The sequence below is a fragment of the Mesoplodon densirostris genome, chromosome 17 (assembly GCF_025265405.1).
Source record: "Mesoplodon densirostris isolate mMesDen1 chromosome 17, mMesDen1 primary haplotype, whole genome shotgun sequence".
NCBI lineage: Eukaryota > Metazoa > Chordata > Mammalia > Artiodactyla > Ziphiidae > Mesoplodon > Mesoplodon densirostris.
In genome coordinates, this window is record NC_082677.1 from 6,486,549 (window position 1) to 6,512,551 (window position 26,003).

Below are 26,003 nucleotides of genomic sequence, written 5' to 3' on the forward strand. Positions count from 1 at the left end.
GCCCCAAGCCTGGCGGGGGCGCTTCAGGCGCCCGCCCGCGCCAGCCGCTAGGTGGCAGTGTGGCGCCACGGGACTGGCCGCCCCGCGCCGAGGCGGGCTCCCGGGAAGACTTGCTCGGGGAAGCCGGCCCGTCTACAAGTCCGGGTCTGGGCTCACGAGCGCCTGCCAGTTGTCACAGATCGCCTTGGGGGCGGGGGAGGGCGGGGCAGCTGAGGGCAGGAAGGGGCACCCTGCCTGCGTTCGTCCCCGCAGAGCCCTGGGGAAAAGGAGGGAAAGCGTCCACGCGGTCCAGGCCTGGTGGGTGGTTCACCGCGCGGCCGACGGATGCCCCTCACATCCCTGATGCTGAGTGTGCGGGGCCGGCAGCAGCCCCTGCGCTGCTCTCAAGCAGCAGACCTCCCAGCGTGATCACGCCGAGCCTCAGGGCCTGGGAATTCAGGTCCCCTTGACTGAGTGCGCCTCCTGTGTAAGAAAGCGCTTCCTTTCTCAAGCGGGGCGGGGGGTGGTGAGAGATCAAGGATTATGAGAAGAGCTACAGCCCTCCCCATACCCTCCCTCTCCTGCGCGCACCCCACCCTCCAGATGGGTGGCGGGCGTGTGGCGGGCAACACAAGGCCAGTGCTCAAGGCAGCCCTGTTTGCTGCACTGACAGCCACGTCCTTCTGCAAACGAGCAGCGTCATGCCCCGCAGACCCACTGGCAGGAAGACCTCTGGGCCCAAACCCAAGCCAAGTCCGGAAAAGAGTGGGAGGTGGGGAGACAGCTTCAGAGGATCCTAAATGAGGGTCGAGGGGTTCCCTGGCCGAGGCGCTAAAGCCGGAATGAGGATTCCCACCAAACGGCTGAAGGAGAACGAGGCAACGCGACATCCTTCCGGTTGTGGGGAAGCAGGCAGATACTCAAGAAGCAAAGAGCAGGATCTGAACTCCCTGTGGGGCACCCCCCCCCGGGGCACCCCCCCCGCCCCCCCAGAGCTGCCGGAATTCCTGAGATCACACTGAGCACGCCCAGGCCATAGACGGAATTTATTAGGATTTGCGGAAGCATGAGAGGATGTACCACAAAATAGCTCGACTTTACAACATGAAGAATGGTATCAATGCACAGTGTTGTCAGCAAAACTGGGATACAGAGCAGAGGTTCACATTTTTTAAAGGTGATGGACGACATCTACTCTTGTCCTTAAAATAAAAACGGGGGGACCAGCAGAGGCCAATCTGATTTGCAGTTAGCGTCAGAATCTAAATCTAGTATCACAATTATAAGAAACTATAAGAAAACTATTAGAAAAATAGATCAAACAAGCAAAAATATTATACAATTTACATAATTAAAAAAACACAATTCTCTTAATAATGGCTCCACGTTCAGTAGAAGAAAGTGTACTGAGGAAACCACAGCTCTTCAGGTTTGATTATAAACCAACCCTCGAGAAGATCGTCACCCTCTGTGCTCCTTAGACCCATCAATGCTGAAAGGCACAACGTAAGCAGGAAACTTATCTTAAATATATAACTTCTCCAATGGGAAAATAAGTCCCAAACTTAAAAAGTTTGTCATCAAGAAACACAAAATTATATACCTTGTTAATAATTTAACAAAGTCTGAATGCATCTTCCCAGCCCTCCTCCCTGACTGTTTGGAGAAATCCCATTTGGACTTCAAGCCAAGGTCTTTCATCTCACAGGGGTTTTCAGCAGTTCAACACACTTACAAGGTGGGCCAGGGGGGCTCCGGAGAACTGTGCCCCAAGACCCTTGGCCAGTCCACGCCCCTCTTGAAAGAGCACTGCCACCCAGCGAAGCAACGGGCACAGAAAGACTTGGCCATAGTGATGAACAGGAAGGTCAGTTGACTTTTTTTTTTTCCTGCCTTAACCTCCCATTAGGTATTGTAATTACGATGACGAGATACAGAATGTCTGTAGCTTCTTGCACCACTGGACCAATAAAGCATTTCATTACCCAAAAAAGTCCACAAGAGTCTGATAAAATGTACATCTTGCTCTCCCTAAGAGGCCTTACATACAATACTCTCATTACCACGGCAAACAGATGCATTTTAAATTACACCTAACAATTATGCACAACATATATTTAGTTCCATCTGAACTTAACTCACACAAGCGTCACAGGCCTGCGCCCAGAGTGTGGTCATGCCTCTCCATCCGTCCTACAACACTCGGGCCACCGGGCCTAGAACCAAGTCCCCTCCCTCCTGTCTCCACGGGGCTGGTTCTCGGGTGCCAACAGAACAAGCGGCTCTTAATGTGTCAAAGCGGGGCATCCAGGTCAGGAAAGACAGGTCCCAGCATGAAGCCAGGCAGCTTTTCTCCAGCAGTGAGGCCTGCTCAAATGCCCGTGGGCTCGCCGACAGTCTGGGTGGGGCCGTTAGGAGACGTGTCCACACACCCGATGCTGACAGCTCTGCCTACAGCGTCAGGCTAGACACCACCCTAGGCAGGACAGCAAGACCTGTCAACTCACCCTGCCTGCCTGGAGGACGGGGTGGAGGGGAGGAGACCTGGTACAGCCCGGGTCCCCCCCGCCTCCCGCCGTCCGCCCCCCTGACGCCATGCACAAAGCACAGAAAACACATCGCGAGGCTCCTGCTGGGCCCGCGCTCCTCCCAGGTGTGAACAGATGTGTCAGAGGTGGAGAAGGGAGTGCCACGGGCCCGGGGGCTCGGGGTGGGCAGAGAAGCCTCCACAGTGCCGCAATCACCTGTGGACACAGGGCGAGGCCCGTGGTGTCCAAACTACACGGAACCAGGAAGCCGACCACCTGATGGAGACAGACTCAACGGAACAAAACCCAGAGTGGGGGAGGTGAGCGACCCTGACGACAGTCTAAAGTCAGCAGCTTCTCCAAGACGGCCTGGAAAGACGGCTCCGTCCCGCGGCCTTCTGGGTTTGTAACAGCAAAGCCGGCCCAGAGCTGGGCAGAGGAGGTGTGAGCAGCTGAGCTGGGGGCTGTGCAGAGGCTCGAGCTCCTGCCCGGGGCGGGGGGTGGCTTGGGGCTCACTGCCTCTCCGGAAACCCCGCCCCCCTCACTCTTTGGCACAGGTCCCGGGGATCCGCGTGGGTTTTCACGAAGCCGTGGACACGCAGGGAGGGGGCCACGGGCAGCAGGAAGGGGCGCTTCCCCATCCCACGCGGGTCTTTCCAATGTGACCATTTGGGGCTGGTGCACAGATAAAAGGAGACACGGTATCCCCTGCGGGCGCGTCACTGGAAATGTGGAACTTCTGACTCTGAGGGAAAACGTAGCCAAGCCCTGGAACCGAGTGCGGGAGAGGCTGGGATGTGAAGCCGTCGGGCACTTCCGGCGGTTACTTTTGGCCGTGTGTCTCTGTGTGTACGTGTTTGTGTGCGTGTCCAGCTCAGAGCCAGGAAGGAGGGGTGTGATCAGAAAGCCCACTGACTTCGGAGGCGCCGCCCCACGCACGGAAGAGAAAACCCTCGGCAGCGGCATGAAGACGCGCTCTCACAGGCCCCGTCCCGGGACCCCAGGTGCTCTTTCCGGGGGGGCGGGCGGGGGGCTTCTCGGGGCAGCCACCGCCCATCTGCGCAGCACTTCGCGGCTCGGGGTGAGGAGGGGGACCGCGTGTCGGGACGCGCTCGCCCCGTCAGACGCTGAGACACACCTTCTCGGCTGGAGAGCCACGAGCGCTGCGGGCTGAAACGGCAGCCGTGCAGTCTGCTGCGGGGTGTCACACGGGGAAATTTCAGCCAGAAGGAAAAAGAGAAAAAACACCTCTCAACCTGCCACCTTTCTTGGACACCCTCATTCCCTCACGCTCTCTGCCTCTGTGGAAAAACAGCAGACAAATCAAGCAAACAAATGGCTAACAGGCCCCAAGAAGACAGCAGACAACCAAAACCCCAACAAAATAAGTTAATATTTATCAAAATGTTGTACCAAGCACCAAGCTACATAAATTTAAATACCTTTCTTTGGAAATCCAAGCTTTGGGCTTTTATAATCCTCCCGCTGGAAGATCCACAAGTGATTCTGAGAATAAAGCTTCCACGAGTGACCAGACTTGCCAGAGCCTAGAACGAAGGCTGACCCTGCCATCTGGCTGCTTCACTCATTCTTGCATTTTTCTCCAAGAACTTTCTGGGGCAGAGGGAGAAAAGCCAAGTGCCATCAGTTCATCAGGCTTCTACCAGGTTTGTGACCAAGGCCAGAGGGGGAAGATACGGGGAGCTAAGCTTCCAAAGCAGCATTTACATCTCCCGTGGAGCCCAACATGCCTGCCCCTCAGCTGCCAACACGGGCCCTTCCGTCTACCGAATTACACTCTCTCGGGAAGGCTCGGCCCAGCTACCAGGAGTGTCCCCAGGGCCTCGGGAGGGAGCGCCGTGTGCACAGGGACACAGACACCGAGGCAGGGGTGCAGGGCGGGTCACCGACCCGCACACAAACCCACAGCGTCTGGACGACACACCCCCACACGAGAGGCACAGCAATGTGACCCCAAACCATGTCACGTGCAGACCCCATACCCTGGACAATTCGGGGTAATCACTTGGCCATGTGCCGTGCCACTGTTAACCGCCAACTGAATTTGGTGGAGTGACTGATTCACAGCAACGGGCAGGAGGACTCCACGTGAGGATAAGACACAAGAGTGGCCAGAAGCAGCTGGAGGGCCACGCCGTCACTTAGGACGAGAGGACGCCAGCCTCGGGGACCTTGAGACCCAAAAAACCGACCTACAAGCGGCAGAGGAGGACTCAGGGAGGAGCCAGGACCACAGAAAACCCTGTTCTCCGCTCGGCTCACTCGAGGCGGGTCCTACAGAAATAGTGTCACATTCCAGTTATTCAGGACTCGGCCGGCGCTGAGACACACCAGAGCAGCAGGAACCGGCCCGGGGCCTGGACGGCTGGTGGCTGCAGGAAGTCCGGGTGGAGTAGCCACCGCCCTGGCCCCATGCAGAGCCCGGTCCTGCGGCCCGAGTGTGCAGTGTGCGAGGGGGGCCAGAGCCCCTGCCCGGAAGGAGGCGGGAGATCACAGTCCTCACGACCCCTCTGGAGGCAGCCCAGAGGGCAGAAGCAGGAGAAGGAGACCGTCTCGTCTTCCTTCCTAAGTAAACTAAACCGCTGTCCTCAGGCTTGGGGCGGCCCCGTGGGGCTCAGCTGGGGACAGACCGTGTCGTGGTGCTCGGCTGGCATCTGGGGCGACTGTTCAGGGCTGGGCGGGGAGGCGGGGACTGGAGTGTCCAGCACAGTCCCTGGAAGGGAGGCCGGACCGCTCAGGTGACGAGAGGAGGTGACCTCCATTCTGCCCAAGGCCGCAGCAGCAGGGGCGCCCGGCCGGCGAGGAGCTAGGCTGCTGTCTTGCTCAGCGAGAGGCTCAGAGGCAGGTGGGCAGCCTCGGCCCCGTGGCCCCAGCCGGGAGGCGCCAGGTGATGGGCCCAGCGAGCCGGCCTGAGCAGGACACGCGGGCCGCTCCGTCGCGGCACTGTGCTCTGTGGGTGCGGGCGGGTCCCGTGCATGGGCGGGGGGAAGCGAGTTGCTGCTGGGGCCGTGGGGGCAGGGCTGTGCGTCACTTGCAATGGTCCGAGTGACCGTCAGGAGTCCCTGCTGGGTCGGCGGCCAGGGACGCCACCTCGCTGTGCCAGAGGCCGTAGCCAAAGTAGATCAAGAAGCCTGCGGGCCGAGGGCAGAGAGCAGGTGTGAGCGGGCACCGTCGGGTCCCGGGAAGCAGTCCCCGCAGCAGCCTCTGCAGGCGGCCCCGCCGTGAGGCCTCCATGGGTGGCGGCCCCATGCGGGGCCCCCGTGGAGGAGGGCGCGACTCATCGAGCAGGGTCGCCTCTACGCTCGGCAAAGGCGCGTCCTTCTGGGCAGCCTCAGGCCGGGGGAGGGGCTGGGCTCGGGGCCCCAGGGGTCGGGGTGGGCGCTGGTTCCCACTCCTGCCCCTGGGGGGGTCATCCACTGCCCAGCTGGCGGGGTGCCCCGCGGCCGCTGGGGGGGCCAGGACAGACCCTGCAGAAGTCACGCTGTCCCCGCCACGGTGGACTTCCAAGGGCGCCAGGGCTCCCCAGGCTCTTCGCGCCGTCTGTACAGCCCTCGTTCTCCCTACCTGAGTGACTTAGACATTCAGGTCGCCCGGGACTGCATGCAACCCGTGAATTTGTCATTCTACTGAGTGTCAGGGGCCACAGAGGTCCATGCCCCTAACTATCCCGCCCACCCGGGGCCACCTTTGTGCCAGTGACACAGGAGAGCAGGCCTTGAAGGAAGGACCCAGCCACCAAAAGCCCTGGGACCCAGGAGCGTGTCAGGGATGCTCGGAAGCGGGCATCCTCCACCTCTGCCACCTCCACTCCTGCGGTCACTGGGGCTGGGAGGTTTGGCCGCAACATGGCCTGGAGGTCACTGCTCTAGTCAGTGGCCCGGACCGGTCAAGGCCAGTCTCCCGGGCATCGGCCCCCGGCCTCCGACACTACACAAGGAACCCGGGTCCATCTCTGCAGGGCCTGCTGTCAGAGGCCCAGAGAGGGGCCACGGTCAGTGCTAAATGGGGCCAGCACCCAAAGGGTGACCCCTTGCTTCCCACAGGCCCAGCCAGTCCCCGCAGCCCACTGTTTGGGATGGACAGCAGACTCACGGGCTCGTTCTGAGAAAGTCAAGCTCTGGCCCGAGGTAACTAGTTCAGACAAAGGCTTTAAAGTTATCTAAAAGGGAGGGGAGGGCCCACAGCCTACCAGGAGTTCCTCACTGTCAGAGAGGAAATCGCTGACTACGCGTTTTCGCTGTGTTTTGAAATCTGAAGCGGGGGGCGGCTGGAGGGCACAAGCCATCCAGCCCGTAGCAGGGAGGACGAACGAGCAGCTCAGCACAGGCTGGCGGGGCTGGGGGCCTCCAGGAGTCGCTGGGACATCACGTGCCGGTCACCTCGAAACCCACAACTCACGTACCTATCAGCATCCACACTGCAAACCGGACCCATGTGCCTTGGTCCAACTGCATCATGAGATAGACGTTCACAAAGATGCTCAGGACGGGAAGGACCGGCAGGCAGGGCACCTGCAGAGACAGGAGGGAGGCGGAGCGTCAGGCCGGACGCCACGGAGAGCGCGGGACGGACGGCGTCTGCTCGAGTCATTTAGCCAAACTACCCAAGAGAAGAGTGCACCCGAGGCTGACACGGACGGCCAGGTCTCCGTGGGGAGGGGCCGAGTGCCAGTCCCCAGTCTCGTACCCACACCCCGTCTCCCCAGCACACACTCCTATCCCCCCAGCGCACACCCCGTACCCCCAGCACCCCCCAATACACCCCCGCAGGCAAATCCTAGTAGGTGGGAGCTTGTTCTACGCTACTAATTGCCAAAGTGAGCTCTCGTCTAACTTCCCCTCTTGCTCTTCCCCTGAAGGGGCCGGAAGAGGGGCTTCTGCTTTATTTCTAAGACTGAACTACCTTATTATGTGTGGAATCTAAAAATGCAGAAGCCCTGGTCATCCCCAAGGCTTGGTGATGACATGCGATCCACCAGGGCAAACGTTCATTTATGAGAAGCCCAGAGAACGCAGGGCGCTACCCGACCTGAGGGCCAGGGCCCGGCCTCTCTCAGCGGCGCCGTCTGTGCCTGGGAGCCCCAGGCTCACATCCCCCGAGGCCGGCCAGCGAGCACCTCCCTCCACCCACCCAGGCCTCGCAGAGCCCAGGTAGGCAGGGCGGCCTCCCGGCAGGAGCGCCAGGCGCACAGCCTCCCGGGGGGTTCCCTCCAGCCCGGTCAGGCCAAGCCGCTCACCTTGAAGGAGAGCTTGGTCTTGCTCTCGGGCTGCCGCCAGATGATGGCCGTGACCACACAGCAGAGGAAGGCGGAGCCCATGAGCACGAAGACTGCCCACAACTCCCCATTTACCAGGGCCCCGTTGCCAAGCACAGCCACCATGCAGAAGGTGATGACCAGCAGGGCTAAGAGGGAGAGAGAGAAACGCACTTCAGTCATTTCCCAAGTTCCCACACGCAGATATCCTCAGTTCCCCCCAAAACCCATGGAGAGGGAGGCTCCGTTTCTGCAGGCACCAACCCCAATTAGGACGGAATAACTGACGTCACGGTCCAGGGCAAGTCCGGCTCTTGCCCACCCCTGTGGATAAGCAAGACCCCAAACAGCGCACAGGGAAGGACAGGCTCTTACCGATGAGGCTGGTTGAGACGTTCACAATTAGCCCAGAGAATTTGGAAGGCTCTGTATTTTTGGGTGAGAGTACGGTTTTCAGAGAAAACGTTTCTGCTTCTGGTAAAAAGCCCATCTGGGAATCGCTGGTGCTCACCAACTCGTTCTGGTAGACTGGATCGAGCTCGTCACTAGTCCTGGCCATCTGGTATACCATGTTAGGCTGCTCTGGTTGATACCTGTAAAGCAGCAGTTTGCTTGACCATCGTAATGTGCTTTAATTAATAAGCAAAAGGACACACACTAACTCAAGTTCTTAGTAAGCCTTCAAAGGTAAGCTGCCCAGGACACAAGGCATGAAACGGGAAGAGGATGATCGGAATGATACACTTTCCAGCAAAGAGAAACAGGAGGAGACCCAGGCCTCACCTTCTGCTCCTACCTCTCTGGGCAACACCCTCCTTGGTGTCTCTGTTATGAGGCAACTTGACCTCCACCATGAACCAGCCCAGAGGAAGGTCCCGAGAGTTTCTCTTGCTCTGAAAAGTAGCACTGGCCCTTGGATGCTTAAGATATTAGGCCACTTCCAACAAAACTATGGCTGTAGGGGGCTAACAGCACAGACAGAAATAGAAAGCAGTTACGTTAGGACCCTATCTGGTGCAGGGAGCCAGAGAACTGTGTCTGCAGTCTGAAGAATTTGAGAGCCTGTTTGCAAGACTTAATTGGATCAATTTATTTTAAAACTCCAAGTGCCTTGGAATAAATAACTCTATAGAGCTGGGTGAAGGACCAAGCCTGTGGCATGATTTCCAAGACACAAGCCACCTGCAAGTGAAACACTCATTTTAAATGAGGCTCCTTATCTTCCCAGCCAAGATGAACAAAGGTCGGATCTTTCCCACCCGCTTTGCAAAACGGAGTGCTCCATGAATTATCCTGCATATAATCTAACAGCGAATATAAAGATATTTAACCACTTTTTTCACTGACTCACTCATACAATACCATTCGGTCAGTTAGGACAGTGGAGTGGAACTCACATTTTAGCACTGAGCTCTTGGGAAGGAAGAAGTGGTCGGAAACTAGCAAACTAGCTCTAGCTGACTCTCCAGAGCCACTACCGAGGCTCACGCCAGGTAATCAGCTGTAGAGCACGTTAGGGGTGGAATCAACGGCCTGGCAAGTGTGGCCCTCGCTCACTCGGGGGCCGGTGCACTGCAGCCACGGAAGCATCACACTGACCCACGTTTCACAGGTCTTGGATTCTCCCGATGCCCACCAGGGCCCGACCCCAGTCCTCTCTGTCCCAGAACCTGGACCAAACTGAAATCGTTACCCTAAGCCTTCAAAAATTCGGATCCAAGGATCCAGGCCCAACAGTCGGGTTGATAACCTGTCTCTACCCTCCCAACATCTAGCCAGAAAAATCAGGGCCCATGAGAGAGACAGGTGGGGCCACCCCGGACTCTTCAGGGATATTCTCTGTAGCCAGGCTTTCAACCACCAGATGCCACCCTCTCCCAGGCGGGTCCCAAAGGAGCTGTCCGCAGCCTGATGTTTACACTGTATAAACCACTGACACAAACTGCTAAAAAGAAGGCTGGCAGGCGCCTCTGTCCTGGGACCCAGAAAGCCACACCTACCGTAAGACCAACACACAGGCGGCCACCAAAGAGTAGGCCAGGAGAGTGCCGATGGACATGAGATCCACCAGGTCCTTCAGGTCGAAGAGGAAGGCCATCACACCTGGGGGGGAAACGAACGTCAGGACCGAGCATGGCCCTCCACAGCCAGCCAGAACCACAACCCACCTGCGACCCAGGCTGTGTGAGGGGTGCTGCTTCTACTTTCCCCCTTGCCCTCCCCGGCCCTTTCCATGGAAAAACACTGTGACTTTGCTTAAAGGGGAGAAAAGCTCAGGATTAACCATATACGCAGCTCTCAACAGACAGTAATAATAATTAACATTTATAAGGAGAGTACTTTTATCAACATGATCCTTTTTGACCCTCATGGCAATTTTGCCAGCCATCCCTACACTACAAATGGAGAAAGTGAAGTTCAGACATGTTGAGAGACTTACCTAAGGTCACACAGCTATTAAGTGGAAGAGTCAGGCTCTGAGCTAGCTTCTTATGGTGTATCTTCCCCTACACCACACAGACGCATAGACAGACGTGTATATCTATCCATCCCCCCATACACCACCCACCCATACACCTCCCATCCACCATCCATCCATCCATCATCTACCCATCAACTACCCACCCATCATCCATCCCTCCATCATCCAGCCATACACCATTCACCCATCATCCATCAATCATACATCATCTACCCATCCATAATCCATCATCCATCCGTCCATCCATCCATCCACCCACCCACCCATCCATCATCTACCCATCATCCATCCATCCATCCATCCATCATCCATCCATCCTCCACCCACCCATCATCCACCCATCCATCATCCATCCATCCTTCCATCATCCACCCATTCATCCCTCATCCCTCATCCAATGGCACTCGTGAGCATGCCAGTCATTGGGTGCTAGGTATGTGCCATTGAACAAGGCAGACCAGACAGCCGCTGGCCTCCCCAAGCATTCACCAGAGACTTGCATCAGCAGGCAACAGTGATGAGGAGGTGGCTGGGGGCAAGTCCACTGCCCTCAACAGAGGATTCTAACCCAGAAGGTGCGCATGGAAAGCAGTGTTATTCCCAGACAATACAGTCCCTTCACCATGACCCCACTTCAAGCAAAACAAAACATTCATGCTTCTTTGAAAATCTTTTGTAGATTTTTATGAGAGTATGCATGTCTATGTGGGTATATGTGTCAAGTTTCCCATTTAAAAAATAACTTGGCTGGATCTACTTTGGGATATTTTCAAATCACACGCAATCAACACAAGTTGAAACATAAACACTAAGCTGTAACTTTTCCACAAATATTTCTCAAGCCCACACAGACCACTGCAACTAAAACAAATTCAAATTGAGGCTAGAAAACAGAATTAAAGAGCAGTGAGTCCCTTCTGGATAATTAGAAGAGGATACCCCTGTGTGTGCGACAAATGCCTACGTTCCCACTCCGAGGAACTCGAGCCAAACTTCTTCCATGTGAGGTGATTTTAGAAAACGAAATACTTATTTACCACCTCTGCCAAACGAAAAGAAAAAGCAAACCCTTGGTTTGGCGATGTGAGTACTCTACAGTCACTTTAAAGATTATAGTTCGATGTCCCTTAATCAGCACAGGAAGGAAATTAAGGCCAGTCTTCAATACAATCAAATTACAAGTAAATACTGAAAAAACACTATTTCCAATCCCTTAAACATACTGGCCACATTTTGACACATGGTGCCCCTTAATCTCCCCACTGCCATCACCCTCAAGAATGCAGACTCACATACCAAATGTGTAAAATAAGAAAAACTGGCTTTCCTTCATTATATAATATTAATCCAAAAAACTATAAGCACACTTTGCTAAGGGCGCAAATGCTACTAACAACAGTTCCCTCTTTAAGATGGTCATACGCCTCACCCAAGGCTATTTGACAAGTTCCCGTGGTACAACTGTGACTGGTATCACGTGTCATCATTTACCAAGAAGACCCACTGCTCTCCTCGTGGGCTGGAAGGAACCAGCCATTTTGGCCCCCAAACAAACCAGGAACCAAGAGGCAAGCTCTGCACTCACCGGGCGAGAGCAGCCTCACTTCACCTCTCTGAGCCTCCGCTTCTCATCCGTGTGCACCTGCCTCCTGGGCTACGAAACGCAATTCAAGGAGGAAACGTAAAAAAAAAGCACAGTCTCCTTGCGGGGCTGCCCTGGCTTTCAGGGCCCACACAGAGCTCCAAGGGTTCTCTAGCCCCCGGCTCTCACCTCTCGGAACTGTCCTCTTGGCGAGGGACCCGATATGCGGTCAGATCAGCCTCCTCTGGACCTGCCATTGTTTATAAACTCAGGGCGAATGGCTTCACCAGCCACACCCTCAGTGTCCCCTGGGGAATAGGTGACACGTTTTATAAAGCATCGATCATAAGGGATTCTCACTTTCCAGAGAATTCACAAGCTAAGACACACGGATGGTGAATTTCCAGTACCAACAAAAAGTCACTTGGCTTGTACTGTGTAAAATGTCATCCCACCAAGGTCTGCTCAGGGACATTCAGAAAAGGGGAAAGACACCGGGCTTTGAAGGAACAGCGTGTATTCTAAGCTCTGTCCAATGAAACGATAACAATTTAAAAATACAAATTGTTTGAGAATTCCATCACATCCTCTGTAAAACTGGCTTCTGCCTTTTGTCAAAAAGGCACTTAGTTACCTTGAAATAAACCACGTACAAGAGTAAAAAGAGTAAAAACCCAAAGTTAAAAAAAACCAGTTACAACGTCTCTCAAACCAGCACAATTCAAGATATTTCCCTGGGGAATAATAACTCCACTGTTAAAATACTGGCACGTGAAATTCCAGTTCTTACCAGCAATGGCACCTGAGGTTAACGTGGCGATTATTGGTGTTTTGGTCCTATTGTTGATCTGGGCCAAAAATTTAAACAGCAGCCCATCTTCAGCCATGGCATAGATAACTCGAGGCATGGGAAACATGGACCCTAAAAGGCTAGATGGGAGGAAAAGCAAAATGCATCCGTAAAATATCTCCTGGGAATAAAGGCACCGTAACGCGGCATGCGTGTTCACCACCGAGGAGAGGGAGCTGTCTCCCGACGGTGAAGCCCGCGCCTAAAAGACAGGGACCCAACACACCAACCCCCGGAAAAGCACTCACTGCAAAGTCTAACAGGAATGGGAGATGTGTAACGTAAACTAGCGTGGCAGCTAGACATAGTTTTATGCAAGAGAAATCTTGTATTTATTCCCGTGATTATTTCTAGCTGAATCAAACAGAAAATAAAAGCATCGCTGCATTTCATGAGGATTTCTCTGTGGTCAATCAGTTTTTACCAAATACTTCCTGTGTGTCCAGGCCAGCAGAAAACATCAAAGTGTTTCTCATTAAAAGGCACGTGCTCCCCTTTTCAAGGTAGTCTCTGCTTTATGGCCAAACTAAGGGCCAAAAGACAGTGTTCACAGAGGCGGCCTGGTCCAGTGGCCACAGATGGGGACAGAGAGCCAGGACCTTGCTGAGGAGACAGCGCTAAAATGTGGGCTTCAGGTTCTTCGAGATGAAATGTCAGTAACACAAACAGCCCTTGGGGTGACGGAGAGCAGCACAAGGGGAGAAGCCACACGATCAGGGCTGGGGTTTGGCTCTATTTCAAGGGACGAGAGGAATATTCACAGCAAACCTGCCTTCCCGAGAGTTTCCGCTTCCTCACCTGGTGGAAAGGGCACAGAGGGAGCCGATGGCCACTGCGTACTTGGCGCCCTCCCAGCCCACGTGCTTGAAGGCGTCTGGCAGGGGGCTGTCCTTGTCCAGGCAGAAGTATGGCATCATGAGCGTGAGGGCGGCCGACACCCCGAAGTAGGCGACGAAGCAGATCAGGAGGGACGCGACGATGCCCACGGGGATGGCCTTCTGGGGGTTCTTGACCTCCTCCCCTGGAAGGAGCAAGGGGTCAGCCGGGGGGGCTCGGGACCACCCCATGGCACGTGGCCCTGTGGGGACCAGGGCCTTCCCCCAGCACCACAGACCACGACACCCACAAGCCCAGGGACAGTGTTCTCAGCCTTTACACTGATGGTCGGCAAGGAAGACTCGCTGCCTTTAGCAGAGAACACGCGGGAGGCCCGGGAGCCCAGCCTGTTCAGTCACCAGGACGACAGTGTTTTTAGCGGCCCTGTTTCTCCCGGAGGGCGCACAGGTCTGCAATCAGCTGCAGCTATGTACGGTGCCATCCTCCCGGCCCGCAGGGGACCGGCGGTCTCGTTCAGGATGCCGCTTCCCGTCGGGCCTGCCACTCGGGGAGTGATGAAGCGGAAGATTAGCAGGACGGTGCCAACGCACACGGTACTCAGGAGGGAGAGAGCGGCGACGGGCACGCACGCGCCCGGGAAGGGGAGCAGCGACCTGGCCGGGTGGGCCCGGGTGGGCCGAGGGGGGCGGGCGTACCTGTGGTGGCGATGCAGTCGAAGCCCACGAACGCGTAGAAGCAGGTGGCTGCCCCCGACAGGACACCGGAGACCCCGAAGGGCATGAACCCCCCGACACCAGGTTTCCCCACCTCCGTGTCACTGGAAGAGAGAGCCACAGTCAAGAGGCCAGCGCCCGCTCCGTGGTCCCCAACAGGAGCCATCCAGCTGTCCCCGCTGCGGCCGGGCCCCCCACCCGTGGTGAACGGTCCTGGGACACCTGTCACAGCCACCACACTCCTGGGCGACAGGCCTCCCTGCTTTTCATGGCCAGGGCTGCGAGGGGCCACCAAGCACTTTCCAGACGCCCCGGCCAAATACTGATTTGTGCGAGGCAGGGACCGCAAGGCAGGGTGCCCGTCAGGAAGGGGGGGAACCGGCGACCGCAGCCTCTCCCCCGGGACCCTCAGAGCATCGCTCAGCTGCCCGCCAGGCGCAGCGGTCTCCGCCCGCCCGGGACCAAAATGCAGTCTTGCACGTTTACCAGCGGCTCATGTCTGAAAACAAGCATTTCCAGAGGTGCCGCGGTTAGAAAAGGTGAACTGTTCCGGTGGAGAAACGCATGTGTTAAGCCGCCCCTGCCTCCCGTGCGCCAAGTGAACAGCGCCACCGGGTGCCCGTGCGGGTGGGGACAGGTCTTCCGGATCTGAGTGCGCTGTCTTCACGCTCTGTCCCCTTGTGCGAGAGCCGGGCCATGCCTGTGCCCACAGCCCAGATGCAACCAGGCGCACGAGGACGGCGTCCTCAAGGCTGACGGGACAGCCAGGCGGATGATCAGGTTCCTAAAAGCCAGTGTGTGGTCTCGCTGGCCAGCCCCCCCCACTGTTCATTCCAGGACCTGAGACATCATTTGAAAGCCACTGCACTTTTAGGAAGGTCTCTTCATCAGAGCAGTTTAACCTTTAGCCATAATTAAAACAGAATTGTATACAAAATGAAAACTCCCCACTCTCCATCCTAGGACCCTAAAATTTACCCAAAAATCTGACAAAAAAAGATCAGAAAGGCCCGTTTCGATGTTTGGCTTTTGTTTCCTGGATAAGATGAGCCTATCGGTAAGGGTGCACCTAGAAGCCTGGGGAGCTGGCCAGGCACCTGCCTCCAGCCCTGGGTGTCCTGAGCCCCAGATACGGAAGGGAGACGGGGCCACGGTCTCTCAGGGCTGACGCAGCACAAGCTGAGTGCGAGTGAAAGAGATTATTATAATCACATTCTGATACTTCAGTAAGTCTGAAAACCTCTGATAAAGGCCTGTGATAAAAGTTCCACATATTTCTTCTTTGTTCTAGGTTATTAAATAGGAAGGCATTTCAAAATTTAAAAAATGGTTATCACCATGGTGCTGCAGAGAAAATCTTTTCTGAAAACAAAATTCAGAGCTTGGTCATGAAACAGAGTATGAGGGAAGAGGGATTCCTGAGTGAGTCTGACAGTGATCCTCAACCATGCACAATTTTGGAATTAGAACGAAGATGCTGTTTCCCCAAACATCTTCCTTAGTCATACAGTGTGCAGTCAAGTACAAGGAAAGAAAACGTAACCCAAACTTCAAACAAATAAAACACCCTCAGCTACTTGACTGCAAAAGAACCAATTAAATAATAACAAAACATACTAGTTCAAATTACACTTAAGAAAAGACTCGTATTGTCACAGCCGACGGCATCACCAACCTCATGACTGTCACGCACCCAGAGACAGAACAACACTCACTTGTTCAGGCAGAGGTGATCAGATGTGTTCTGGAAATCCTCCTCCGTGAGCTGCCAGTTTTTAATGGATCCTTTCACAAATCCCGACACCATGATGAAGCCCAGGACCAGAACATTGATACACGTGAATATTTTGTTGACCATGGCTGACTCTTTCACGCCCAGAGTTAAAAGTCCTGTGAAAGTGCATCAACAGAAACTCTCTCTCAGCGTTAACCTCGTACCAGGCAAGTCCTTCTGGGATGGGGACGGGGACGGGGACGGGGATGGGGACGAGACAGAATCCAAGCAGCATCAGACCTCCAAAGAGGAAATGGGACTGAATTAATTCTCATTCTAGAGGCAGGGATCAAAATAACCAAGGTCTGAGGGGGTGCTGAACAAAGCCATCAAGGCTGGCCTTCCAGATCCCCTCTGGACTTGAGACGCCAGGCCAGGGGCACCAGGAACAGCAGAGGCAGCGACGTGTCAGCCAACGGCCCCCGAGAGCAAGGCCCTCCCTCTTCCTGAACCTCCATCCCCGAGAGCCACCCTCGGGGGCAGGATTTCATTTCCTCCAAGAGACACTTTACTCAGTTTCTCGGGAGGGTGAGAGTTTTCCAGAAGAGGAGTCATGCACTCACTGCTACGGGGTGCTAGCAGTGACAGCCACCTGGGCTGTGGGACCCCTGCCACGTACGGGTCCTCCTGGGACTCAGCGCACGAAGAACAATGTATAAGCTAGACTAGTGCCAGCTTGTAAACTCAGGATAAAGAGGACACCGAATGGTGAAGCCCACGGGAGCCACGTGACAGCAGTGCCGCAGGGCACGCTTCTGTCCTGAACTCTCGGCTGGGCAAGAAGAGAGGCGGGGAGGGTGCCTGGTGACACGTGACCACCGACCTGCTCGGAAACGACTGCCCTGCCGTGTAGGGCTCTCATACGTTTTAAAACAAGACGCTCTATGTAATAGACTGAATTCTGAAAAACAGGCATTAGGACAGAACCGAGCAATTCATCACAGGGAACACTTCTCCGCCGTGTTTGTTCTTCAGCGTCCCTCTCTCTCGTGTTTATGAAAATCTCACTCGTGCAGACTTAATTTCTGATACATGTTCCTGCCAGCTGGACCAGAAATACTGCTGAGACTGGCCTGTGCAGAATGATTTCAATTATGTGGTGCGTAAAATATGGCACGTTGTTTTTAAAACCCATCCAAGATTTTCTAACCTCAAAGGAGAATTTATCTGCATTTCAGCTTAATGTTTATATAAACAAAACTCCCATCCTAGTGGCTGAGGCTCGGGTAAGTGTCACTAAGAAGCTGCCATCAGCTGTGTTCAAGCCATGTCTGCGATTTTAAAATTCTGTACCAGCAACTTCCCAGTGAAGCTTATTTATTTAAAGGGTGTTTTGCCGGCCATTGGGTGTAAACCACCCGAGCCTTTACCAACACTGAGGCCCTCATTCCTCCACGTCGCCCTGGCTGACAAACACCAACTTTCCTTTTCCAAGTAGTCATCCGCTGACTCCAAAGAATTTATATTTCTGTATCAAAAAGCCTGCAGCATTAACAAGATCTTATTCCACAAACAGTTACGCAAACACCTGAGATTCAAATGACACGTAACTCGACCGATTCAAGAGGTCAATCCTACGTGAATCTCTAAGAAGCCATTTTGACAAAAAATATGTCTGTATCAATTACAAAAAGGAGAAGAAAATGGGGGGATGGGAGAAAGAGAAAAGGAAGGAAGCAACTTAATGGGAGCCTGTCCTACACCTTGGACCCCTTGCTCCAACCCAGTGCCTTCCGGTGTGTGGCTTTACCTGTTAAGATCAGAATTATGATCACAGCAAATATGTCCGGGTTTTCGGCCAGCACCCCGGGCGCGTTCAGGGCCATGTGCGTCCGCGAGAACTCCCCGATGGGTTTGCCAATCAGCTCGTCAAACGTTGCGCTCCAGGCTCTGGCTACGCTCGAAGTACCTGCCACGAAACACACCGTCAGACGAAACTGAAGGGAAACAGTTAACGGAGCACCTGTCACCAAGCCCGGCACGGGCGGCACTTGCGCAGGGATGGCGGCCGGCGCACGGGGGTCCAGCGGCAGCCACCGGACCCTGGGACGTGCTGCCTCAGAAGTGAGGGTCAGTTAGTGTTTGCAGAGACGCGAGAAGTGGAGCCTGGAGAGAAACCCGTTTTCCATCACAATCAATACGACGTGCATAGCATGCGTTGCGAACGTACATGTAACTCAATGACAATAAAAGTCTAACAAACTAACGTTACCCTGAGCACAGAGCGGCGCTCTGACAGTACTGAGTGCTACTTATTTGATCGCATCCGACAAGAACTCCTGAGGGAGAACCATTCAGGCGACTTCACGACCTACTCCTGGGCTGCAGTGAGCAGGGGCCACGTTCCTCAGGAAGCTGCTCCCCTAAGACCCCAGCAGCAGAGCTGAGAGGCCTGCCTCCCGCTGCGGGGGACTAAGGACAGCGGCTCGGGGCTGGCTCCACGTCAGCAGCCGAGTCCCTGCTCACCCCCGCCTCTGCTGCTCCGGGCCCGGGCGGCCAACACCTGCCGCGGGCCGTGGCCCCGAGGGTCTGCCCGACGGGAACACAAACGGATGTGGCGTCCAGCACCTCCAAAGCCAAGAGCAGCTGACTGCTCTCTCTCTCTCTCTTTTCATCTGAATGACGTCACTGCTTTTCCAGCAATGCTTCTCGGGAAATGTCGCTAAAGTTCCAATATCCACAAAGAGTTTCTTTATCTTCAAAGGGGGCCTTGCTGGTGACTGTGGTCTGGATCTTCCACACAACTTGGCCAGAGTGACCTGCAGGACTCCATTTCACCGTCTGGTCTCATGCTAAGTGTTTTTCCAACAACTCAGAAAGGAAACCACATTTCTTCATCCCGAGTAGCCAGCCTATGATGAGTTCTGTCCTTCAACGCCACAACCCAGTGAAGAAAAAGGTCACTACCTCTCCTGCCCCAGAGGCCAGCTCGCCACCAACAGGGCAGCCCAGCTTTTCCTGCCTGCCTACCCCTCCCCACCTCTGAATCGTGGCTTTTAAAAGAAACACATTTGATAGAGAAGCTGCCCTTGCTCAGGAGGTGAGGCCGAGAACCGCCTGCAGTAGCACGGGGGTGCGTCTCATAAGAGAATACCACTCTGGCCAAGACCCCGTCGTCACCTGCTGGTCCAGAAGCTGCAGGCGCTTCACGTTCACCATTCTGTTTTATTCGCAGGTAAATCCTCTGGAAACATAATGGCCCCTTTAAAATAGCTGCATTCCCACTGAGAGGCTGCAGCTTGTAAGGACGTGTATGGTTGCAACTTTTGGTGCTGCACTGAGAAAAACGTGATTAGGAATTTTATTTTTCAACCCAGAAGAGTAAGCTCTCGGCAGGTGCTGGAAAGAAAGGGAGGGTGTCGCCCAGGGAGCCTGGTGGAGCCCAGGCGGAGGCCCAGCACCACACACGGCTTCCCAGAGGGCGGGCATGGAAGCCAGCGGGGTTCAACTCATCCCACGCCCCAGTTTTTCAATATTACTACAAAGAGCTAAAACAGAACTGGAACATTTAGTGGCCATTTGTATTATTTCTATTGGCGAACCGGCCATTCATATCCTTTAGTTATTCTTACATTCAGGCGTTTGTTTCTTTTAAGTGGATGTGCTCAGCTTCGGCTGTAATCAAAATACAAATAACATAAAGAGAATAACACTGAAACCTATCGAACAGAAAAGACTATGTTTTTGGTGTTTTCGTTGGTTGGTTGGTTGTCTTTAATGCTGAGGCCAAGTCCAGAGTCGGCAAGGACGTGAGGAAAAGGGGCCCTTGGCCGTCAGGAGGACCACAGGCCACACGGGCCTTGAAAATACGCAGGCCCGCTGACCCAGACGTTCTGCTTCTTAGACCATTTTAAAGGAAAGTGCACAGCTTTTTGTTTTTCATGCCAAAGACATTAAGTAATTTACTATTTATAACAACAACACAGCTGGAAACAATCTAAATACCCCACAAAGGCACCCAATCAATTATCTGTATATAAATCTATATAATGGTACGTCATCAAGAATATTACTATGGGGCTTCCCTGGTGGCGCAGTGGTTAAGAATCCACCTGTCAAGGCAGGGGAAATGGGTTCGAGCCCTGGTCCAGGAAGATCCCACATGCGGCGGAGCAACTAAGCCCGTGCACCACAACTACTGAGCCTGCGCTCTAGAGCCTGCGAGCCACAACTACTGAGCCTGCGTGACACAACTACTGAGCCCGCATGACACAACTACTGAAGCCTGCGCACAGCAATGAAGACCCAACGCAGCCAAAAATAAATAAATAGATAGATAAACTTATAGAAAGAAAAAAATAAGAATATTACTATGGAAAAATAACTAACGCTATGAAAAATGTACACTATATATTGTTTTACCAGTATAGAGACACACTAGACAGAAAAATATACATTTAGGTTCACAGAAATATTAACCATGTAATATCCCTAAACTCTATGAACGGAGGTCACCCTGTTCCTCCACGGGGTCTAACGTTGAGCGGGATGCCGGGCACAGAGGAGGTACCTGATAAACGTTCGCTAGAAGAATGAATGAATAAGAGAACTAATTTCTCCAGGCTGTCAGAGTGGGTAATTTCTACTTTCTTCTTTGCGCTCTTCTACATTTCCTAAATTTTTCTGTATCAGGGATGTATTTACTCAAGTAATCAGAAAAAAAATACTGAAAGAGACTACGTCCTTTTTAACTAGATACAAACACCCTACTGATGCTGTGTCTATCGTGCGAACAGGACTGGCTCCTTGCTGGCCTGGCCTGTCCCCACTAAGGTCGTCCCATGTACTTGATCATTAAAAAGCAAGGGCAGTGATGCCCGAGGGTGGCCTCCGACGTGCGTTAGAGGAAAAGGGAAACTGTGTAGCAGTTCAGCGAGGCGCAGGTGCCAGGGAGGCACCAGGCTCTGTGTGTCTAGGGAGCCAAGCGGGGCGCGGCCCACGGCTGGGGTGGGAACAACCAGGGCCTCCTGGACCTACCGATGATGTAGGAGAGGATGAGGTTCCAGCCGGTGATGAAGGCCCAGAGCTCGCCTACGGTGACGTAGCTGTAGAGGTAGGCCGAGCCCGTCTTGGGGACCCGAGCGCCAAACTCGCCGTAGCAGAGGCCGGCCAGCACGGAGGCCAGCGCGGCCACCAGGAAGGAGATGACGATGGCGGGCCCCGCGTCCTCCCGGGCCACGGCCCCGGCCAGCACGTAGACGCCGGCCCCCAGCGTGCTGCCCACCCCCAGCGCCACCAGGTCGACCGTGTTGAGGCAACGGGACAGCCGGCTCTCCTCCCCGCTGCAGTCCACCACCTTCCGCCGCAGCATCTGCTGCCCGATGCCCACCAGCACCTTGCACCCCATCCTGCAGCTCACACCTGCCGAGAGAAAGAACAAAGGTGTGTGCTGCAGCATCGCCCCGCTCTCCCCCATTAACCCCCTTCAGCGCAGCACGGATGGCGAGGTGCTCCCGTGCCGTCATCTACAGCTAAGGCCTCGCACGTCACGATTCCACGACCCGCGGTCACAACACCCACCCACGGCTTCCCGGTCTCAGGCTTAACCAGCGGGAGAAACACCCAGAGGCCAACACACCGGCCGCCTGGACTCTGGTCTCTGAGCCTCCACGCTGATTTCAGTTCTTAACCGAGAGCCTTCCAGGGGCAGAAAGAGCGCGAGAGGCGCACATTAAGGATGTCGTTCCTGCCCTCAATAATCGGGCGATTTGCCAGGAAAAGCAGGACGCCATCCCAAGTGGGCTGCTGGGGAAAGAGAACCAAACCACATTTTAATGTAATTATTAGGACCCAGAGGCCTTGAATAGCAATGACAATGCCTTTTAGAGACCTTCCTGGGATCCTCTGAGACGGCAGGGGTCAAGCCGTCTCTTTAACACAGAGTTAGGTCCAGAGCAGAAAAGCGTTGAATTACTAACAAGTTAGGGCTCCCTGTAACCATCACTACTCGGGGAAACACTTCTCCTCTGGACCAAAATGTTGGCCCAAAGTGCTACGTGATGCCCTCCTGATCACACATGCCAGGAAGGGGCCCCCACGCACATATGGCTCCCGGCCTCCGACTTTCACACGGGACACACCCAAGGGGGTTCCCAGGATGCCACCCACACCGTGAACAGCATCCCAGGTCAGCATCCCAGGACAGTGATTTAAACGCTGACAGACACAGCCCCGGCCAGGTGGCCAAGGTCGACATCCACAGTGACAAGTTATAGTTGACCGTATGATGTGATAAGAAGGGCCTTTACCTCTGAGAGCCTCCTCCCCAAACCCATAAGCCCAGGCTAATCCTGAGAAAAAGATCAGACAAATCACAGGTGAGGAACTCTCTAAGAAACACCTGACGAATCGTCAGGAGTCACCCAAAACAAGGAAGGTCGGAGAAGCATCCCGAGCAGGGGGAGCCCAAGGAGACAGGACGCCACACATCACGTGGGAGGGGATGGGATCCCGGAACAGAAGGAGGACGGCAGGGAACTCTAAGGCGATCTGAATAAAGCGTGGACTTCCGCTGTATCAATATCGGGTCGTTAATCATAACTAAAATACCACACTAGTGTAAGATGTTAACCAGAGAGAAAAGCGGGTGTGGGGCACGTGGGCACTCTCTGTACTATCTTCACAGCTTTTCTATAAATCTATAAACGTGTGCTAAGATAGTTTTCAGACAACAGCATGTGCAGAGATAAGCTATCACCATGACTTTGAGCTACTAAAAATTCATCTTTATGATCCATGGGTAGTTACTGACCTACCTCTGCTATAAGCAAGTCACTGGAAAGCAAAACCGTCTACATGGAGACGGCAGGTCCAGCCAAGTCCACACCCAACCACCTGGCGCCCTGGACCGCCCGCCCACACCCCTGTGGCCCCGCGCCCCTCCCAGCCTCAGGCCAGGCCCCCGTGGGTCACGTCACTGGCCAGCTCCCGGTCACAGAGGGACCAGTGGATGGTCCTCTCTGCGAGGCCAAGAGGAGAGAGAAAGTTTCTCAAGACAAAGTTTTTAGCTAGAGTGGGCAATAAAACTCATCCGATCCCATCTTCTCGTAAAGACGAGGGAAAACAACTCAGACACCAAGTGTCAAACAGGGTCACGAGCTCACAAGGTGCATGGTGCTGGCCCCACATCTGGGTCTGGCGTTGGCGTTGGCGGGGGGGAAATGATATCACCGTCAGTGAGGTGGGGAGGAAGTGGGAGGAAATGAGGGAAGAAGACCTTGTTAGTGCAACAGCAGTGGAGCAGGAAAATCACAGGCACAGGAGCTGATAAGAGCTGAGAGGGCAGGGACAGGACAGGAGACACGCAGAAGAGCAACGGTGCCCGGGGTGTTTCCGGCCACTCACTGGCCAGTTGCTGATGCTCGATCAGGAGTGGGCCCTGAGGGGCCCCAGCAAGGCAGGCAGCGAGGACCTACCGGGGCTCCGGTGCTGCCCGGGGAGCCCAGGGTGCGAGTCCTCCTGGTCCTGCCTTTCCCTTTCTTCCTCCCAGCGTTTACCTGGATTCATTCAAGTCAGGCTGTGAACAACAGCAAAGCCTTTAGTAAACCACTGCTTGGATAACAAGTAAAAAGGGAAGATGCACCATTTCAACACAGCCCTTAGCAGAAGGGGAATGTGCGAGGATGCCGTACACAACTTCTCAGCATCACTTTGGGGAGGGACGGGAGTATTTTAAGGAGCCAGGACCCTTCACGGGAAGCGGAGTGTGAAAGCTCCCGGTTGCCGGCACTGTTTCTAGCTTGGCTGGTGAACGGGACTGACGTTTAGCGAGAGGGCTGACCTGCTCGCGTCCTCTCCTAGAGGTCGTTGTTGGTTCATGACAGACGGATTCTCTCCCCAAAACCAAGTGCAAAGCAAAGACAATGCAGTTAAATAGCGTTTTCTTTCCTCAGCTTCACAGAGTAAAGTAACCCCAGGGCCCAGGAGGCACCTGCCTTCCTCTGAAAGGCCAGACACACTGTGCCCTGGGCTCTTTGGAAGGGCTGGGTCCACAGCGCACACGCCTTTCTCAGATGTGCTGCCGTCTGGAGCAGAAGCAGGGGCTGCTGAGTGACCCGACTGGGACGCCTGGCCAGGGGCACACTTGAGCCTGGGGACACTGTCCCGAGAGCCCGGTGACCTCACTTCAGGCCGGAATGACCTCCCTGGATGCGCAGCTGCGGTGTATGTGCCACACGCCCCTGGGTGGTATCACCAGCACAGGCGGAAACCCTCTCCAAGAACCCACTGACCAACGCTGGGGGCCCCCGCACCATCTTCAAAATAAAGGGGGCGGGGCATCGAATTCTGTAAATTTAGATACAGATTTTAGACACAGGTTTTCAACCATATGTGAAAGGGACTTCTTGGTTGAGACCACAAACCGAGACTCCAGGGAGGCAGCGGACTTCTAAGCAGGGACACAGCGCCCCCGTTTCTCACGAAGGGTCCTGGGCTGTTCCTCCCTCACAGGAGCCGGAGGGAAGCGCTCCGGGTGCCAGTGGACGGGAGCCCAGGAGGGCCCGTTAGTTTCACCTTGGTTACTTCCTCGGTGCTCCCTGCTGTCTGGGGAAAGGGCAAACCCAACTTCTTTGGAAGCCACTGGGACAGAAACGCAGCTGCTGAGGCCTAGCGCTGAGAATGCGGAAAATACGAGTGCACTGTCTGTTTCTACTTTCCAGGATAGGAGAAAATGAGATGCTCGCTAACCTTGTTCGGGTTTATTTTAAAGAAATGTCCTTTCTGTCTCCTTGGGAGTCATGCAAAAACTGTTCTCCGGGTGGCATCGCCCGGCGGCATTTTGTACACATTACGGCGCGACTCACATTCACGCCTGGACTCCTAAGGTGGGCACTCAGCCAGCAGTGAGACCAAATGAAACTTCTCCACGTAAAACCCATCTAACCACGCCAACACCAGCAACGTCAGGGTCACGAGGACTTCCTGCTGCTGGGATTTACGCAGACAGTCGCCAAATACTTTGAAAGGATTATCTGGAAATTACGTTAGCCTCTCATGTGGGGAGGAATTTGTACAACAGTCGACACCTACACTTTCATTTCAGTTTTTGACAGAAATCCTGTAATAGCAAGAGCCTCAGATCTGTCTTACTCCCGATTCATTTATTATTAAAGAGCCCTTACCTTATGTGTTATCCTCTCAGAAAAGCAAAGAAAATCTGCCCCTTTCCCATAGAATTTCTAACTCCAAGTTTTATTCTAGTAATCACTATATAACAATAGGAGCAAAATGATCCAATGGGTCCAGATTGCAGAGATAAAGATGCTGTTTTCAAGGTGTCTGACAAAGGTGGGCAAATGTGAGATTTTTTTTTTTTTTAACTCTCAAATGTCATGATAGTCCCATCACTGAAAAAGTCCACTTAATGGCTCATGGGAGGGAGGGGAAGAGGTCAGACGTAGGCTGCAGTAGACACTGAGGTCATAAATCCTTTGGGGAAAGCCTTAATGTTGAAATTTTATTGCCCATACTTGTGCTTTTCCTTTAAGCGATCTTTACAACGGTCCCAGACATGGAAGCCACCTAGAGTAAACTCTGCCATTCCTGCGGGAGAATGATGCACTGTGGTCCACACGTGTCCCGGGCTAGAGAAAGTAGGTCCTTGCTAGGGCGCTCACCTGCGGGACACACAGACCGCGGGGGCAGACGGGTCAGCAAACTCACTTCAGCTCTCCTACGGCCACGTGGGGGACTCCCCCCAGGAGCCCCCAAGGCTCTAGAGCACATGCAAGGTTCACAAGGAAGGGAACAGAGGGCCCACGACAGGGCCCTCAACCAGGTGTGGCCCAAGGGGCCCAAACACAGAGCATTTCAGGATGTGGGCCATCGTGGGAACGGAGACGCACAGCAAGGAACAAAATCTGAGTTGAAGGAAGTTCTTCTCCAAGCCAGCTTCACATCCCCCAGATGTCAGGAGGACCAGGTGCAAGAGCTTAAAGTTAAAAAAAAAAAACTGTGTAAGGGCTTCTCTGGTGGCGCAGTGG

General features: G+C 54.4%; 1 protein-coding gene across 3 annotated transcripts in view; it reads right to left on the reverse strand.

Annotated features, from left to right (window-relative positions):
* Window positions 1–1,010: 1,010 nt before the first annotated feature.
* Window positions 1,011–26,003, reverse strand: part of SLC7A1 (solute carrier family 7 member 1) — a 69,050-nt gene continuing 44,057 nt past the window's right edge. For 2 of the 3 annotated variants that reach the window (XM_060079563.1, XM_060079562.1), the window contains 11 exons: window positions 20,998–21,381; window positions 17,771–17,929; window positions 15,962–16,136; window positions 14,229–14,350; window positions 13,495–13,717; window positions 12,637–12,776; window positions 9,783–9,885; window positions 8,158–8,375; window positions 7,765–7,931; window positions 6,931–7,039; window positions 1,011–5,659 (listed from right to left, as the gene is read on the reverse strand). In XM_060079563.1, the coding sequence (XP_059935546.1) occupies window positions 5,556–5,659; window positions 6,931–7,039; window positions 7,765–7,931; window positions 8,158–8,375; window positions 9,783–9,885; window positions 12,637–12,776; window positions 13,495–13,717; window positions 14,229–14,350; window positions 15,962–16,136; window positions 17,771–17,929; window positions 20,998–21,367 (1,890 nt within the window). In that variant the 5' untranslated portion in view covers window positions 21,368–21,381 and the 3' untranslated portion in view covers window positions 1,011–5,555. The remainder of the gene's footprint in view (window positions 5,660–6,930; window positions 7,040–7,764; window positions 7,932–8,157; window positions 8,376–9,782; window positions 9,886–12,636; window positions 12,777–13,494; window positions 13,718–14,228; window positions 14,351–15,961; window positions 16,137–17,770; window positions 17,930–20,997; window positions 21,382–26,003) is intronic. The other variant, XR_009530253.1, reaches the window with a different exon arrangement.